General features: G+C 40.7%; 1 protein-coding gene across 1 annotated transcript in view; it reads right to left on the bottom strand.

The window, feature by feature from the left end:
- Positions 1 to 18,688, bottom strand: part of ctdspla (CTD (carboxy-terminal domain, RNA polymerase II, polypeptide A) small phosphatase-like a) — a 46,177-nt gene extending 27,489 nt beyond the window's left edge. The window contains exon 1 of the mRNA XM_034706934.1: positions 18,001 to 18,688. Within this exon, the coding sequence (XP_034562825.1) occupies positions 18,001 to 18,076 (76 nt within the window). The 5' untranslated portion in view covers positions 18,077 to 18,688. The remainder of the gene's footprint in view (positions 1 to 18,000) is intronic.
- Positions 18,689 to 19,513: the final 825 nt, after the last annotated feature.

Genomic DNA, 19,513 nt, shown 5'->3' with positions numbered 1-19,513 from the left:
AAAAGTCATCTTAGATTTTGAATTACATGGATGTGTTCAATTATAACAGTCCATTCATCCTGTATTTGAAAGAGTAAATCCCTTCACTTGTTCAATCGTTTAAAATGTCTCAAGCAGTTCATCCTCACGTGATTTAAAACATAATATATGGACAACTGACCTAAATAAGATGGAATTGAAAAACGATATTCCTCAGTGTGGGCATTTAAAGGCCACAGAGCAGTGGTATGAAAAAGAGAGAGGTAAAACTGAAACGAAACGCACCAACAGGCTGAAAATATGAAATTAGAATGATGAAATATTTGGAGCAAGCTATGGATACAGGTAATCAAACTAACAAGAGTCAACAGAGATGTGTGAAAGTAGACTAATACTGGGTGAGTAATGTGATCAAAATGAGTAAAGTGATCATAGTGAAACAGTAACATGTTGGGCATATAACAGTATAACAGTAACTACTGCACTTTTCTTTTTTTTCCCATGAAATAATATTTTATACAATTAAAAAATGTCTATAATTTCTGTAATGTAGTTTATCTATCATTCCACTGATAAAAAAGCAGACTCTAGTCTTATATTAATTTGATAAACAGATTTCGCAATTTTTTTTCTAAATAATTGTCGTTTTTAGTCTTCACATTAGTTCTAATCCTTTATTGTAAAAACGGTTGATCAAAATGAGTTGAATGCAACGGACAACATTTTTTTTCATAGAACCCACAGTTTTCACATCTACTTGTATTAGTTAACAAGGCAGACCCGCTACATTCAATATTGCAAACACGCTGACATATCAGAGCGGCGGGAAAGCACAGTCAAGCGGCGTCTACATATATGTGTCTATGCACTACACTGCTAAAACAAGGGATCTTGTTGCTGTAGGCTAATATATACAGTGGGGCAAAAAAGTATTTAGTCAGCCACTGATTTTGCAAGTTCTCCCATTTAGAAAGATGAGAGAGGTCTGTAATTTTAATCAGAGGTACACTTCAACTATGAGACAAAATGAGAAAAAAATCCCAGGAAATCACATTGTAGGATCTTTAAAGAATTTATTTGTAAATTATGGTGGAAAATAAGTATTTGGTCAATAACAAAAGTTCAACTCAATACTTTGTAACATAACCTTTGTTGGCAATGACAGAGGTCAAACGTTTCCTGTAAGTCCTCACCAGGTTTGTATACTGTAGCTGGTATTTTGGCCCATTCCTCCATGCAGATCTCCTCTAGAGCAGTGATGTTTTGGGGCTGTCGCTGGGCAACACAGACTTTCAACTCCCTCCACAAATTTTCTATGGGGTTGAGGTCTGGAGACTGGCTAGGCCACTCCAGGACCTTCAAATGTTTTTTACGGAGCCACTCCTTCGTTGCCCGAGCGGTGTGTTTGGGATCATTGTCATGCTGGAAGACCCAGCCACGTTCCATCTTCAATGCTCTCACTAATGGAAGGAGGTTTTGGCTTAAAATCTCACGATACATGGCCCCGTTCATTCTTCCCTTAACACGGATCAGTCGTCCTGTCCCCTTTGCAGAAAAACAGCCCCAAAGCATGAGGTTTCCACACCCATGCCTCACAGTAGGTATGGTGTTCTTGGGATGCAACTCAGCATTCCTGAGTGTTTACCAAAAAGTTCTATTTGGTTTCATCTGACCACATGATATTCTCCCAATCCTCTTCTGGATCATCCATATGCTCTCTGGCAAACTTCAGACGGGCCTGGACATGTACTGGCTTAAGCAGGGGGACACGCCTGGTGCTGCAGGATTACAGTCCCTCTTGGTGTAGTGTGTTACTGATGGTAGCCTTTGTTACTTTGGTCCCAGCTCTGTGCAGGTCATTCATCAGGTCCCTCCGTGCAGTTCTTGAATGTTTGCTCACATTTCTCATGATCATTTTGACCCCACAGGATGAGATTTTGCATGGGGCCCCAGATCGAGGGGTCTTGTATGTCTTCCATTTTTCTTACAATTGCTCCCACAGTTGATTTATCTTCCCAGCCTGGTGCAGGTCCACAATTTTCTTCCTGGTGTCCTTCGACAGCTCTTTGGTCTTGGCCATGGTTGAGTTTGGAGTCTGACTGTTGGAGTCTGACTGTTTGAGGCTGTGGACAGGTGTCTTTTATACAGATAACGAGTTCAAACAGGTGCCATTAATACAGGTAACCACTGGAGGACAGAAGAGCTTCTTAAAGAAGTTACAGGTCTGTGAGAGCCAGAAATCTTGCTTGTTTGTGGGTGACCAAATACTTATTTTCCACCATAATTTACAAATAAATTCTTTAAAAATCCTACAATGTGATTTCCTGGATTTTTTTTTCCTCATTTTGTCTCTCATAGTTGAAGTGTACCTCTGATGAAAATTACAGACCTCTCTCATCTTTCTAATTAGGAGAACTGGCAAAATCAGTGGCTGACTAAATACTTTTTTGCCCCACTGTACTTGAGTTATGTGTCCTTGGTCAACACTCAGATGACCAGTAGGAGCAATAACAAAAGCTACAAAAACGGGGCAGCAATTGAATTTGATAACAATTTTCCTTTGAGATGTAGCACCAGCAGTGCCTGCAGTACAGGGTTTTAACTGCAGCACTTAGTTGACCAGCCACGCAGGTAAAGTGTACAGTACCTGGGGGGTATGAAGGTGAATGTGAGAACCATCCATGTGAACGTGCAGCTTGAATAATTCAGATGGAAAACAGGCCGGTTTTAAATGGCCCAGCTGGGTAGTTAAGATACACTAAAATAAAACACCCAGGAGCCAGAGGGATTATCATGCTATCTGTGCTATACAAAGCTACAATATGACTGTGAAAAAAATCCTTCACGACACAGTGAGAACTTTCATGGCACAGAGCCAACAACAGTCAAAAACGACATGCTGAAACCCTGCCATTGCCTCAGGCGGCTGGCATGATTTCACAGATTATTCGCCTCCTCCCCTCGCTGAGATTTTGAGTGTGGGGCGTTTGCATCAAAAATGGGACCAGCTGTCTGCGGCTTATATAACACCTCGTCAGATAAAATACTTATTCTGCCGCTGCTGAAATAAAGAAAATGACTCTTCACACCCACATACATGGACAGGTAATCCACAGTTAGCCTGGAGACTCTAGTTCAATGTCTTTAGTTGACAACAGTAAGAGGTAGAGTGAGTTTCACCTGAAGATGAAGCTGTTTCTGTCCTCAGCTAGCAGCAAGAGTAGACAGGGGAAGTCCTGGCCCTGCACTGTGTCAGCAAAATAACACCATGGAAGGAATCCCTTCAGAAATACATTTATTTCTAAACGCGGTGGAGCTAAGGAAGCAAACAATGCTATCTCATTCTTCAGCTTAGAAACATTCATTCATCTCTTGGCCATTTTTTCAATGACCCTTTCATTGTTTCACATGTAAACAAATACTCTTAAATCCTGTCACAATTTCCAAGAGTAGATTTTTGTCTTCAAATATTACAAGATATTCAAACTGCCATCACATATAACAAAGAAAAGTGGTAAATCATTACACTGAAGAAGCTACAACCAGCAAGTTTTCTGTGTTGTTGTAGCCATGCTAGCTGCATTTGACAAAAAAAAATAATTCAGGTATCTCCTCCAAAAAGGATTGTGATGGAATTTGGAACAGATATTATTTTCCTCTTCAAGATGAAATAAATAACTTTGATGATCCCTTGATTTTTTTTCAGTGCCTGGACAAATGTTAAACTGTATTGGTACCATAGACTGTATAAAATATGGAGGCAAATCGTCGGCGGCAGCCATATTGCTGCTGTCGAGTGATTGTGATGTAAAGAGGCGGAGTTTGAGCCTCCTAGCCAACAGCTACAGTGTTCCCGCAGTCAGCTGTGCCTCTCATTGGAAGACTTGTAATCTCAATATCTTCAAAATTGCCACGTTAGATAAAAATTCACCCCCCTCACAGTGTGTGCAGATAGAGAAATGAACCATCCAGACGACACTCGTCTTTTGTACCAGGCTGTAAACCTGTTTATTTCTGCTGTAAAGATCGTCTTTTTCCTATTCATGTGGATGTGACTTCTGGTACTTCCGGAGCCAGCCTCAAGCAGATCCTGATGAACTGAAGTTTTTAACACTTCCGCATTGGACTCAACGGAGGTTGCCGCTTGATTGGTACTTTTATTTTTGATCAAACTCCTGCAGTGACATCCGTATGCCGATGATCAAATGTTAGTATGCTGACAACAATGGCTAACACAAACAGCATTGTAGGTGCTTACTTTAATATATTGGAAAAGTAGGACTATCTTTTTTGTGACAATGTTGGCATGCTAACGTTAGCATTAACTAACTTTTTGATGTTGACGAATAACTTAGTCAATTACTCATTTTAGCAACCCTGTGTTTTGTTAGTCTTGATTTTATCTGCCTGTGTTTTGTTTTGTAATTGTCTATCGTGTCATTTGTAGCTGTGAGGTTTTAAAGTATTACTGTGTCTGTGTTCTGTAGGTACCTGCCTTGGGACTACGGATGAAATTTAGCATCTGTGCTAAGTCCGGCACATTTACACTGATGCTCAATGCATTAATGTTGATTAGTGTGCATTGTCCCAACTCAATAAACAAATAAAAGAAATCAAATGAAGAACCCAACAAAATAATACATGCTAAAGAATAAATTATCCAAAATGATTTACTGTTCCCACACAAGAGAAAATCCCACCAAGAGCGTTCACAATAATTACAACAGATTCACTGCCAAAATACACCATAGCATCTGCTTCACAGTAGACCTAAAACATGTGTCTGCTTACACACACACACCACACACAGAGAGAGAGAGAGAGAGAGAGAGAGAGAGGAGAGAGAGGAGAGAGAGAGAGAGAGAGAGAGAGAGAGAGAGAGAGAGAGAGAGAGAGAGAGAGGAGAGAGAGAGAGAGAGAGAGAGAGAGACACACACACCTAGCAGATCTAAACAGCTGAGTGGAGTTGGGTAGCATCAGATGAGCTGAGCCTGACAGTTCAGGCTGTGTGTGTTCACTATGCCACAGTCCTTGGTGGGTTATGTGTGAGGACATTAAGGCAATAATAGCACCGTATGATAAGCCTCCTTACTTCCCTGCACAGACAGCTGAGCCTCGGGTGAAAATTACAGCCTGTGGAGGTAAACTTTGTGCGAGCAGATGCCTTTAGTCACTGTAACCGACCCTCAGCTGCCTTTGTAGCTGTATTTCCTACTTATCCTGGAGGATTTATATAAACATATGCATCCTACATGACCCTTATATAACTGACATTCACTCAGTAACCCAGTTATAATAGAACCAGTCAATACATGCATTTCTCAGTTTGTTCCCTGGTTGTTTAAGGTACTAATTCTCCCCGCTGCTGCTGTGAACCCTGACACTGAGATGTGGGTTGGTTTGCCCTGCTTTTCTGTCTCAGCTGTATGGCGGCGTAGGCGCTGTGGTGGCGGTGCCAGCCTTCCTGAAGGCCCCCGGGGACGAGTGCTGCTTCTGCTGCTGCTGCTGCTTCTTGAAATGAAGGAGATGACAAGCGTGGGGGAATTAACCCACAGAGAGCTCAGGGAGAAATAATGAGGGAGATCTGACTATTCTGCTGAGTTACGCAACCGGCAGCAGCTCAGCCCACGTTGTTTGGAGCTTCATTATTTATATATCTTTTTATATTCTCATCTACAACTGTGTGCTCACTGCCAGAGGCTCACTGACTGATGGGAAATCCTTCTTTGCCTCACTGTTGGTTAAAACAAGTAAGTTGAATTAATGTCAGATAAAATTAAAGGCCTCTTCAGGCTTCCCTTGAACAAGGACATGTTGATTCACTTAGTGATCCAAGAGATGCTGTCTGTGTGGCTTCATCATTGGCCCTGAAAGTTGATCCAGTGAGGACTGAGGGTGGAATTTAAAGAGGTACTCCAACCATTTGGTATTGATCTTCAATTTAAACTGGGAACTTTTATGAGAAACATTTAGTATGGTGAAGCTACTCAAGGAAGGGATCCTAAATTACCCATAACACCATATTTGCACTTTATATTAAAACAATACAACTTAAATAAAAAAACTAAACTAGTATGCATTCCCAGGAACTCCCTCTGTGTTTCAACAACTGTGTTAACTCCACAAACACAGTTATGTTCCACCGAAAGTCCCAGGACCTTTGAAAAGTACTACCCCCCAAGCAGGGGCTTTTCATGGGGGAGATTATCTATCCCTGAACTCAATTTAGACCCTGGTTGCTCTGGTCAAAATGCACGTAGTTCAGGGGTAAAGTTCCTGCGGTTGAAAAATGCCTTATGAGAAAATTATTATTTTCCTCTGTTGGTTTTGACTTGAGTAAAGATTTTCCCAAGAATTTTATTGTCTCAATTGTGAGTTCAAGTCATCGTCAACACAGAATTTGGGGCAAAGCTACCCTGCAATTGATAAATTCTAACTATGTTGACCTGTCACCCAGGATAAAGACACAGCAATGTGAATTGCACATCTTGTCTAATAATGCCTCTGAGAAAATAAGATGGCTTTAGCTTATTCCCAAAGAAGATCTTGATAACAGAAGTCCAACTTGTTTAGTCGATGGTTAAACTATACCTGTTTGGGATGCTGCTTGCCCCATCTGTAACCCTGATGACAATACAATGACACAATCAGGGTCACTTTGCAGTCAGATTCTTCAGAGCCACAGAAGACATCATAAAACTACTTTCACTAAACAGGTATGACGCTCTCTACAAAGTTACCAAAACACCATGTGTACATGTCTTTCAGTTAATCACATTCATTAAAAATGCTTACTATGAATGGGACGGAAGTAAACACGTAGGTAATGTCCTTGTGCATGAGTTGGTGTGAGCGAGTGCGTTGCTTCAGTTTCCCACGCCTCTGCTCCCTGAGAGGCATTCATCTCTTTGTTTTCACAAACATCATGTCCTACCTAAAGATCCTCGGTTAAACAGTATTCACCTTTACCTCTGGAGAGACCAAAAAATCCTCTTTGTGTCTTTTGAAATAGTGTACTTGCTTGTCCCTTGCTCATTAAAATTGTAAGGACCTTTTATGCTCTCCTGTCAAATATCACACGGAGCGGTCCGCAGCATAATTCAGTGGAGGTGACAGAAAATCATTACGGACAAAACATGATCTCCCTTTTAGAAAGCCAATTACTGGTGATGAATGCTAGCCAGAGGAGGGCAAAATATGCACCAATAGCCATCATCTTGTCAGAGTCAGTCTGGGATACCCACGAATGCTCTTCTTGACACAAACACGCGTCCATTCTTCCTTGACCCAAACCTTCCCCGTCTGTATTGATCTGTTATGACAACATCCGATTGGGTGAAGAGTTGCTCAGTGAATCCTGCTGTAAATCAGGCTTTAGAACAGCATAAGGCGAATACAAAAGGTGTTATCTCCATTTACATATTCCACATAAAAATGTAGATTGTGTATGTGGTAAGCACAAAACACATCCCAGTTCCCATCAACGATTACTTATTCATGTTTATGACTCATTTATTTATGAAAGATATTTGCATGCAAGTGCTGGTAACAATCTCTTCTAGGTCAAAGATTTCAATTTGAGCCACAAATTTGTTTGGCACTGTGTCGCAAAAAAAACCATTTTGATTTCCAGGCTACCGATATGAACGATCAAACCTTCGTCCCAAAAGCTATTATTTTAAAAGCTGTTCACATTCATGCTTTTTACAAATCTTCATGTCTCTGTTGTGCTTCTGTTTTGGCAAACCTAAGTCCTGTTAATCGCAAGTCATGTCACATGAAGTCGCTTTTTATGGAACATTCACATGAATTTTGTTTTCAAGGTCGTACCGCTGAAATAACCCAGAGCAAAGCGTCTGCGCTAGAGATAGACCGATATGTTTTTTTCAGGGCCGATACCGATACAGATTAATAGTAGTCAAGTAGGCCGATAATCGATATTTGGAGCCAATATACATTTGCAGTAAAAGGGGAAATATTGGCGTCAAGATTTTGAATAGTACAAACTCCAACACTTAGCTTTGTTTAAATGCCTTTAAGCATGTGTTTATTAAACAGCTTTTCAGATTTGCAACATGTTGAAGTTTTTTTTTTATATTAGACAATAGACATCTTTGTTTTAAAATTCTAACAAAAAGTGCAGGGAGCTCCCAGGCTCAGCAACATGTCTTATAAAGTTAAATGAAAACTTAAACAAATAAATAGCTCACTAAAGTTTTCTACAGTAAATAAAGTTTTCCAAAAATGTCAATATAACTGAAATGTTAATCTTTCACTTATCTTTGTTTTATGAGGATATTTCAGTTTTTTAAAGTGGGGTTGTATGAGTTTTAAATCACTAGTAGTTGTAGGGGCCACAACAGATGCTGCTCAGCTCGTCCCCTGTAATGAGAAACTGCAGGAGAAATGGAACACAAGCTAGAATACGATTTCTGCAGATGGTGTCATTTCTGCCATGTGATTTAGTAAATCGGCTCGTCCGATAATCGGCTCGTCCGATAATCGGCTCGTCCGATAATCGGCTCGTCCGATAATTGGTCTGTCCCTAGCCTGCGCAACTTCTTTTTTACAGTGAAACTGAGATCTATCACAAAAGATGAACCAGCACTACCCTATTGGGTGTAATGAACCAAGAAATGATGTTGTTTAATTTGCAGACATATCTGGAGGGGTGAATATTGCCTTGCTTTGGAGCATTAATCAACGTCATGCCCTCATAGACACTGAATGCTGATGTGTTAAGATATACAGGAAAGAAAAACGATGTAATCAATCAACACTTACCACTTAAATTGAAGCATGACAAGACAAGCTGCACAGACAAACCAGACTGTCACTCGTTTGTCTTCTGTTAGTTTGATCCCCAAAAAACATTGACAGCAGCAGTCAATTAGGCTGAAAGTTGGAGATGGACAAAAGCAGCTTAGTATGGACGGAGTCCCTCTGTTATCTGGCATTACAGTGCATATTTTTTCATTTGAATCGATATGAAATTCATTATTATAGTGCTGTCACAACCAATCAATGCTCACAATGGAGGTCAACTGAGCTTTTCCTAAATAACTCACTTATAATCCTACTGTAATGGGCCTTTCAAAGCCTAAAGTTGGCATTTTGAAGTAGTTTTGCTCCAAAGAAAGCAAACACAGAACATAAGCTACACTTGAGACAACGTTCAAACATAATAACACAAAGATGTCAAATACACAGTCTAAAGCACACAGACATAAAAAGAGGCCCGGATAAACCCATACCAAGTCAAGCTGCAGAACCAACCAACAGGATGACAAAAAAAAATCTCTGAGAGCAAAAACATGTTGAGTTTCTGAAGTTGCAGACACACATCCTAAGACCACAAGACTTCTGCTGATCTATAGAGTTATTCTTCCAAAAAACTAAATTTGTGCCCCAATCCATCTGTCTGTGGTTGCTACTAAAGATGCAAAAAATGGCACACACTTCAACCGATAGTTACAGAGGTCTGCAGGGACCATCATGTCCAAATGCGCTGCAATTGTCCAAAACTATTTCCAGTAAGAGAAATGGGCTGCAAAGTCAATTCAAATCAGAAACACAAGCGTCATTTCAAAACAAACACAACAATTGTATCTACATTAACAGATGTATCATCATTTTGGTCAACTCATCTACTGATTTGCTGATAAGAGGCAATATATAAAGTCCAATCATATTCATAACTTAAATAAAAAGATGTGCTGCTTTTGAATAAACTCTCCTCAGGTCAGATTGAGAGCATCTTTGTATCTTTGAGCTCTATGGGGACATAAACTGGCAACATACCAACAATACAAGAACTAATAACAAGCAAAAGTATGTTGAAGCTCTTTTCTAAACTAGAGCCAGCATGAGAATTTGAGAGCAGCTGTGATGTGAACTCTTCTCTCTCTGTTTCCCAGTTAAATCTGCATTCTGAGTGAAGTATTCAGAGGCAGCCAGTGTAGGAGTGAAGAAAGTCAGCCCACACTTTTTTCCCCTGTGGCCTCTCTGGGGACGGATTGCAGCGCGATTGCATCTCCATCACTGTGTCTCACAATCCATAGATGTACAAGCTGCCTTCGCCTAATTAAGGGCCACTTTGCTGATTTCTAGCTTGAATATTTCTTATGAGCAGATGTGTAAATCTGATGTCTTCCTAATGCACTATGTATCAAAAGAGGTAGCCATCACTGGCTCTAGTAAACACTGTCAGCCATTAAGACACTTAATCAAAATAATTTACAAACTTATATAACATGTTGTCAGGATCAAAGTCCACGACTGAGACATTGAATAAAAGAGAGGCAGAAGCTTGCAGACTCCTGCTCGTGTTAGCTTTCAGATATTCCATTAGCCTGTGTATATTTTATGCGTTTAGAATCCTTCAAAAAAAAGAGCACATCTCTTTTTGATCAACCATAGTAGGCCAGTGTCTTAAATTGAGAGTTTGGTAAGAAAAAAGCAAACTGTCTGCGTTCAAAGGATATTGTCGACATCAGATGGAAGATAAGCTTTGGTTAGCTTAGCTCTTAGATACAGGAAAAACAGCTAGCTTTGCTCTGTTGGTTGATTTTGCTCTGGAGTTAATTTCTAAGTTTCTTTGTATAATTAGACTAAAGTTTTTGGTGCCTTCTATCAGAGCCAAGCTAGCTCTCCCAACTGCTTTAGCCTAATGCTTTGTCTCAGTTTTGATACTTCCGTTAGCAAACAAGCTTTCAGCTCACTTCATCACAATTACCATGTACACTATGAACCTGTGGTGTATGAATTTAAGAAAGGGACGTGTTGCATCATATCAAAACACACAATGACAGGAAATTATGTTCCCATGTTTGTCTGCTTTTTCTTCTTTTTAATGTTTAGTTGTAGCTGAGCAGAGCATTTAAGCTACCATTTAACATCTTTGTGCTTAGCAGCCAAGAATGCAACCATTTAGGATGAGTTTTCAGTGCTGCCAACTTAGCAACTTTGTCGCTATATTTAGCGAGTCTGCAGACCCCTCTAGCGACTCTTTTTCAAAAAAGCGACTAGCGACAAATCTACCGACTTTTTCTGGTGTGTTAACGGAGACTTTTGGAGACTGGCATGAAAGCATGTATGGTTCTTACTCTACTCAACGAAAAGCGAATGCTGCTGTGAGTCCCTACTAGCTGCATTCAGAGCAGGAGGCGTTCACCCCTCAACATACAGACAGCAAATGTATCACGCATGTACGAAGACACGGCTGGCAGATCCCGCCTACTGTCTCTTTTTGGTCCATTTATATAGTTAATGTAGAACAAACATCTTGAAAATGTTATGGTTGAAATTTTTTATTTTTTATTTTTTTGTAGTTCCTAAGTGTAGTTATACACCTATTTAGGATGTTTTTTAACCTCTTTTTGTCTCTCCCTGGAGGCTATTCGTCTCTCCAACAGCATCCATTACAATTCAGATTATGCAAATTAAGTGATGACGTCATTCAACGACTTCTAGAGACTTTTATGACAGCCAATAGCTACTTTCCTCACTGAGGAGTTGGCAACACTGAGTTTTCAGCTTTCCACACTTTCCTTTTTAAACGTCACTAGAACACAATCAAGGTGCTACTTGTGTGTTGTATTCTGATTAACTGCAAGTGGCAAGGCAGTTTTTCTTTCTGAAAATAGCAATGGTAAATATGTAAGCGACAAATTGAGACAGTAAGTCTTGGTGTAGCTACGCTAACTATCTCTTGGCTTCAGCTTAATGCAGAAAGAGTATCAATTATCCCATCTAACTCCAGTCAAGACAGAAAATATATTCACTTCATGTCATACTTATCCTTATGTATTCATAGAAATATTAGTCCTGAATGCCTCCATTGAAATGATGGCTTTTACATAAAAGTGTAAAAGTTCAACTTTTTCTTTGCAAATGTAATTGCTGGCACAAAAACAACATCACAAAGGAAATATTAACCTCAAGTCAAGATTTCAGGCACTTTTCCCCCAAGTCAAAACAAGAGATTGATACCTCAACAAACACCTTAGGGGGCAGCTGTCTGTGATTGACTGTTTAAAAGCACTTAGTGACGCAAACGTTGGGGCTGATACGTCCATTGTGGCTACTTCTAATGCCAAAGAAGCTGTGCAGTAGGAAAACAATACCAGGTTGCTACAACAATACACATATTTGCTATTTGCAGCTGTAGAAACATTACTTTGCTTGTTGTGGGACTGAATAAATGTAGAATATGTGATTAATACAACCTCCAGGCATGTTCCCTGAGACAAGGGCTGATCCCGTACATACAGTTAACAAGCTTATCAGTAAGGGGCGTGGATGAAAACCATTCAACTCTTCCCATTTAGCTGCCCAATATGGCACTGGACTAAAGTAATGAAGATGTGTCTAACACTCCAACTCATCCCTGGAGGTACAGATAATCAGCTTTCCCGAGCTGCATTGGCTGAAATTTCTCATAAATCTGTAATAAGGACCTGCACTTCAAAGAGTCCAGCCTTCCTCTTCATGGTGCACCCAATATTGACTGACTGTACGCACATGGCCCTCCAATGTGAATATTACGAGAGCTGGAGGGCTTAAAGAGTGACATGCTGCATCCTTAAAATATAGCTGAGAAATCCACGCCACCTATGACCGAGTAAAAGATCCTAATCCTCCTCTACCCAACACTCGAGTCCGGTCCTGACAGTTAAGCGTTGTAAACAGCAGAGTTGCAGGTTGTGCCAGAGACTCCAGAGCTGCCAAAACTCACAGTAGCTCCCCCTCTCTCACTGTGCAGCACACAACCCTGCAGGTGTGGTCCACACATCGTAAACACTTTATTAATGCATGGCAGCGTGTTCCAGGAATAACCTCAAAAGCCAAGTGTGCATGAAAATCTCAGGGCCTTTCTCCATATTAATAAATAATTACAGCTTCAGTATTATTTTTTCATTTTCTTTCTGGCCATGCAAAAAATGTTCTAACCAACAAACCTCTCAGGAAATCATGATATTTCAACATGGTATTAGAATAAATCCCAGTGTCTGCTGCTTCTCTTCGCCTATGCTTCTACTGAAACCATATGGCCATAAGAGGCATTCAAATGTAGTAGGATAGACTGAGTACCTTGACGGAAAGTCTTTTAAGACTCAAGGTTAATGGATTCCATGAAATATACAACTAAGTGTCTGAACTGTCTTGTCGCAGCATGTACCTGCTGTTTAAGTGATGACAGCAAAGAATGAAATGATGTCGAATCAGAAGGATCCATCTTGCACAACCTCTGAAACTTTGTACAGTAACAAAAACATATTTTCTATTTCTTGTATTTTCCCACTGGGTGATTGTTCTAAATGTAAACTTTTTTTCTAATTGCTCTGGGTTAATTATATTGATCATTACAAAAGAAGCATAACAGACAAACACAGCTTGATCACTCTGCAACACTCGGCACAATTAAAGACAGAGACTGAAAGAATCCAACTTAAACACAATTTGGAAAAACAAATATTGTCTTTCAATTTAAACCTTGGACTGTAATCTTCTTGGCAGTAAAAATATTGTTTTACTCCTTGATGTAATTCAACCAAAAGTGACATCCTGATGTTTTCGATATATATTTAAAATGTGTTTCAATCAACCCCTGAAAATAGTCCTCAACAAGTTTTCAATGTTCTTTTTCTTTGGTAACCTTTTCCAAAAAAAGCAATAAATAGCTGTTTTAGAACTTTTTACACTGAGATTCTGACATAGCTCTGCCGTCACTCTACCGCCATCCAATCCATCCATCCATCCATCCATCCATCCATCCATCCATCCATCCATCCATTTCCTTCCAACTATCCGGGTCAGGTCACAGTGGCAGAAGGCCAAACAAGTCAACCAAGACATTCTTTTCCCCAGCAACATTTTCCAGCTCCTCCTGGGGGATCACAAGGCATTCCCAGGATAAATGGAATATACCCCTCCAGCGAGCTCTGGGTCTAACCCAGGGTCTCCTCCCAGTTGGATGGGCCCCATAAACTTGTAAAGGGAGGGATCCTTATCAAATGCCCTAACCAACTCTGCTGGTTCCTTTCAATGCGAAGGAGCAACAGCTCTACTGAGAGCTCCCTGTCTGAGCTCCTGACCCTATTTCTACAGCTGAGCCACCCTGAAGCCTGACTGGTAGTGGAGTTTCCCAGTGTTACAGTGTGACAGAAGCATTGTTTCGCCTTTGTTACTCTGTTTGATGCTGGCTCAGCTGCGGATAGACTTCGCCCCACAATTATGCCTCCATGCATTTTACATTGTGGACGAAGGGTAACAGTCCTGTCTTGAATATGCAATATGGGACTTTAGCAAATAACTGACTTCAGAGAAGATAGGACAGTGGATGGAGAGGAAAACTCAGGAAAGGAGAGTGGGGACTGACATGCAGCAAAGGGTGCAGGTTGGAATCATAGACTGTATAAAATATAGACGTAGGATCCATGACGTCACCCATCTGTTTCTGAAGAGCTGTTTTGAGGCCAGTCGTCGGTGTCAGCCATATTGCTGCTGTCGAGCGATTGTGACGTAAAGAGGTGGAGTATGAGCCTCCTCACCAACAGCTACAGTGTTCCCGCAGGCAGCTGTGCCTCTCATTGGAAGACTTGTAACTCAATATCTTCGAAATTGCCGCGTTAGAAAAAAAATCTTCCCCCCACACAGTGTGTGCCGATCGAGAAATTAGCTATCCAGACTACACTTGTCTTTTGTACCAGGGAGTAAACATGTTTATTTCTGCTGTAAAGATCGTCTTTTTTTAATTGGTGTGTATGTGACTTCCGGTACTTCCGGAGCCAGCCTCAAGTGGATCCTTGATGAACTGAAGTTTTTAGCACTTCCACATTGGACTCATATTTTTAGACCGGAGGTTGCCGCTTGGTTGGAATCTAACCCCAGCAGCTCACTTTGTGGACAACAACCTCTTTACATGGGGCGTACCATTAAACCACTGGGCCAAACTGGCGCCCCATATTGGGTCTTTTTAAAATCAGAAACTGTAATATGTCTCGCCGGTAGGAACAAACAGGGCACAAGTTCATTAAAAGGTTTAATGAAAATTGTTGGTTGTAGGGGGGGATTTTTGACTTTCAGGAAAACAAAATAACAACAAACTTGTGCTTTAGTGCAGGGATTACTGAAAATAGAAAATGTAGCCACTGCTACTAGTAGAAGTGCATTAACCAGGTCAGTTTAAAGACAAGGGTGGGAATTATTCTGAAATTAATATACTGTCAAGCATGAATTCAAGGAACTCAACACATAGCTTTTTTCTGAATGACAGTTAAAAACTGTGAGAATATCAAAAAGGTTTCCAAATGGGAAATACCATTACAGTAATGTTGTTTAGCTTACACTTGGTGCTGTTTAAACTACAGATTAATCTAAGTGTCCGGCATCACTCTCACTCCAGTAGTGAGGAGCTAAACTAAGATTTGAGCTAATCTGATTAAAGTAAACAGCTCAGTCATTGATACCTGATGGACTGTGAAGTTCTCAAAACAAAAGCCTCAATGATTCACCCAGTGAGACGAGGCTGGCTGGCCTGTGACTCCCTGCGCTCTGTCGGTCCAGTCGTTACATTTCATTGCATCAGACCCTGAAAACGGCTGCCAAATGAAAAGGCAGTCTAATTTGGGTTTGGAGGGAAGAAAAGAAAAGCTGTTCTCTCAGCCTCTTATGAGCGCTTCTGCTCTGGTTTCTGGGAAATATCTGGTCTTGAATTAGCACAACGTTACACATTCAATCCAAGAAAAATGATAACATAATGCAACAAACAGTCCTATAGCCTCGAGTAGTATGACACTGTTGACTTTGTACTCATACATATGCTCTATCTAAAGGAATAAACCTCCCACATTGTGATTGCAACCCTCACCTCATTTAACATTATCCATAATGCATAAAGAGATAATCTCCACCTGACCAGATGTCTAAAAAAACCTAATGAGTTACTACGCCTTTGCTTGGAATGAAACTGATAGGACTCTGAAAATAGCCTGCCTGTGCTCTGAAATATTCAACGTGTGTGTGTGTCTTTCTCTGTCCGTATATGAGTGTGTGTGTGATCATTTGTGGCCCCAGTGCAGCCCGAGCAGGTCAAAGAGAGTAGCCTTGCTGGACAACAAGTGCTGTTTGTTGTCTGTCTGCTTTGACAAAGGCGGCAGTGAAGGGCAGGGACTCCATTCAGGAAGCTCCCTGTTGATTCTGTGTGTGTCACAGCGGACGTTTGAGGAGCCTCACTTGGTTTCTATTTGTGTGTGTGTGTGTGTGTGTGTGTGTGTGTGTGTGTGTGTGTGTGTGTGTGTGTGTGTGTGTGTGTACTCTCTACACAGCAAATGACCCCAGGGTTTTATCTTGGCAGATTGATTGTCAGATACCACATGTCAACTGGGATTTACTGTACAAGAAGAGCAGGACAAGAAAGTGTTGGAATCCTGTGTGAGGGATTAGAAACCTGCTAAAAACAATTTCCTGAATGCAGCTATTCCTCAGTGATGAGGCCTAATGTTTTCTGTTTGTGTTGCTTTTCACTGATTAGTTAATGATGTTTTTAATTATAAAGGCGGCACAAGGAGACACGAGTAATCATGAGCATGCAGTTATAAATAAATCATAATTGATCTTGTCACCCAGGAATAATTCCTAGCAAAATAAAATGTAATTTTGTAATCAAAATAAAGGAAACACTGTAATTATATTTATGTCTCAAAATTAGGTATCAAAACAAACTATGCCACAGGTCAGCAGTCACAAGGGTCCATGAATGTCAATGTTGTTCAGCAGAGGGTGATGAGGAAGGTGACCTTTCCTCCAAAAGAGCACAGGGTGTAACAGGAAGTCTTGGTCCCTGTGGCCTGCAGGCACCCTGTGGCTCTGCGAGACGGGTGCTGGTGGAAGAACACAGGGGTCCTCCCCCTCCTGCTGAGGTCTCCCATGAACATCAGAGTATCCTACGTTACGGCACACACAGCACTACGTGACTTGACTTGTATCCTTGTGTGGATTTCATGAACGCAACATGGATGCAATCAAGTCAGAGTCACGGGTGAAAAACCGTCCTTTGCATTAATGAAAACTGGAAAGCTCCTGATTCATGAGGAGGGGATTTGCTGTTGATGTCATCACCACCACCACATGGTGAAGTGACGACCAAACAACAGAGGGAAAATGTGTTTTCATTCGGCCTGTACTGTAATCTGTGCAGCAGCTGTTGAACTATTGTTTCAGGGACTTCTTGCACATCTGTAAGTGGATTTTACTGACTTTCTAAAACACACCACATTGGCTGTAAGATGATTATTGTATTATTACTTTTATTATCAAGGAATGCACATGGGAGCCGGTTTACTATAGAGAAGCACAAACATTTGGCATTTTCATAGCCTCTGTGAGGGGTTTGACTCTTATATGGACACACAAATCAGATGTTGCTTGTTTTGGGCTCATAAATGTGCAAAACACTCATGAAGGGAGGTTTGTGTGGATAGTTCTATAAACTCATACTTTGAAAATGGTATTTCCCTTCAAGTGCCATACCCATACTCTGTTGTATCTCATTTCTCTGGTGGTATTTGTTATTGTGAGCCCGTCGTGCATTTCCTAGTGTCAGTGATGCGTTCAGGGATGTCGCCAGTGCAAGGGAAGAGGAGTAACGTTAGAGTACCCGCCCCCTGTAGTAAACCCAGCTCACCCCACAAAGCTATATAATTTAAAAATATCTTATTTTGAGCTCCTTATTTTATCATATTGTAAAATGAGACATGATTTAAAGAGAAAACAGCTCTGACATTAAAGTGATATTGCTCCATACACATGATATGATATATGTTGACAGGTTGGCTGTGGGCTCTTAATGTTTTTCTGCTTTTAGCTAAACAATGGAGGTTTTCCATCATGGGTTTTTGCAGCATCCTTTTGGGACTGCAGATTAAATTTGGCAGCCGAGCAGTAAATAATCTGACGCTGGGAATCAGAAGTCATGCGCTCCTCCAAATTGAAATAGCAATAATTTCTGTGCGCCCTTACCTTTGTCCTGACTTGAAGAAATGCTCTCCTCCTCTTTCGGATTTGCAACCTGTGTTATAATGGACGTGTTGTCCATGGAAACGGGATGTTCTGCACCTTCGGCTACACCGTCTTATTCCTTGGCAAACATTACCGAGCGCACTACAGTCCCCGGGCTGTGCACAGGCTAGCAGAGCGTCCACTGCGTGCACCATTAAAATCCCATTTTATTCGAAGCATGCAGTCCCATTCCCCGGATCTTACAAAAAAAGACGAGATATCAGCGCGAAGGTGACAGTCCGAGGATGTGCAGGAGACAAACAAAAGCGTCAGTCCTGCATTGGGAGTCTTGTGTGTCCGCTGTGGTTGTTTCAGGCAGCATAGCACCCCGCCTGCTGCTGCTGCTGCTGCTGCTACTGTACGCTCCTCCGGCTCCAAGCACACACTACACAATATCAACTGCGTGATTCGGTTACACTGTTTACCCAGAGATGGCGACCGTGCTCCTGCCACAGGGCCATGCAGGCTCACTTCAACAGCACGATGTAAATATTCCCATTATCCGTCTCAATCCAGGCTGAAAAACACCCCCTCTCAGTCCGCCCACCACTAACTCACTGTGGCACTCTTCTTGTTTGTTGGTGTTTGAGGTTTGAGATGATTCTGAGCCTTCAAGCTGGAGGGGAGGGGAGGGGAGTTCACATGCAGTTTATACAGTCGAACCAGCACCAGGCTTTCACCCAAATAAATACATTTATCTTTTTTTTTTTTTATGTGATTTTTTTTTAATTTAAATTTTGCATTAAACAAGTCCATGATATAGCCTATACATCATCTTTACATTCTCCTCATAAATAAATAACATTTCTCAAAGATTTTTTTTCAAATGCATCTTCATATACTCAACAATCTTAAATATTTCAAGTGACTTATCCCTCCTGTTATGTTGCGGGTCAAATTGACCCTTTTTTAAAGTCTATTTTACGCAATACATGCCTTTCAAACCAGATAAATGCAGCATAAAAATCTGGATAGCATGTGACAGAAGAGGTGTCATGTTAATATACCAACATCACTTCATAAAAATTCAAAATTTGAAATAAAATTAACAAAAACCTGTCATGTAAAACTATTGTATTTATATTTAGGGCTTTCCAATGTACATTAAAAAAAGTTTTTAATGTGGATTTAAATGAAAAACAAGCAAGTTATCCTCATTGAACCATGATCTGAGAGTTAAAGAACACCTATGGACCAAATCTTGATTTAAATAGTTAGTTATGGAGTTAAAAATTAGATTTAAAGAAAATCTGTACTGGGATTTTTTGGGGCTCTGACACTTTTGGATAATTGAATATGCCCCAGGTCAAATTGACCCAGGAACATCATTGCTGTTCCAGAGAAATAAACATAAAAGGAAATTTTATACTCAAAGGTCAAGAGCACAAAAAACCTATCTATGGGGGCCCTGAAGTGAAAATCACGACGACAAATCAGACAAAACAACGGCAATTCAGAAAACACAACGGTATTA

Source organism: Notolabrus celidotus, chromosome 17 (assembly GCF_009762535.1).
Source record: "Notolabrus celidotus isolate fNotCel1 chromosome 17, fNotCel1.pri, whole genome shotgun sequence".
In the NCBI taxonomy this organism is placed as follows: Eukaryota; Metazoa; Chordata; class Actinopteri; order Labriformes; family Labridae; genus Notolabrus; species Notolabrus celidotus.
Note: the sequence above shows the minus strand (reverse complement) of the source record. Positions and strands in the feature narration are given on the sequence as shown.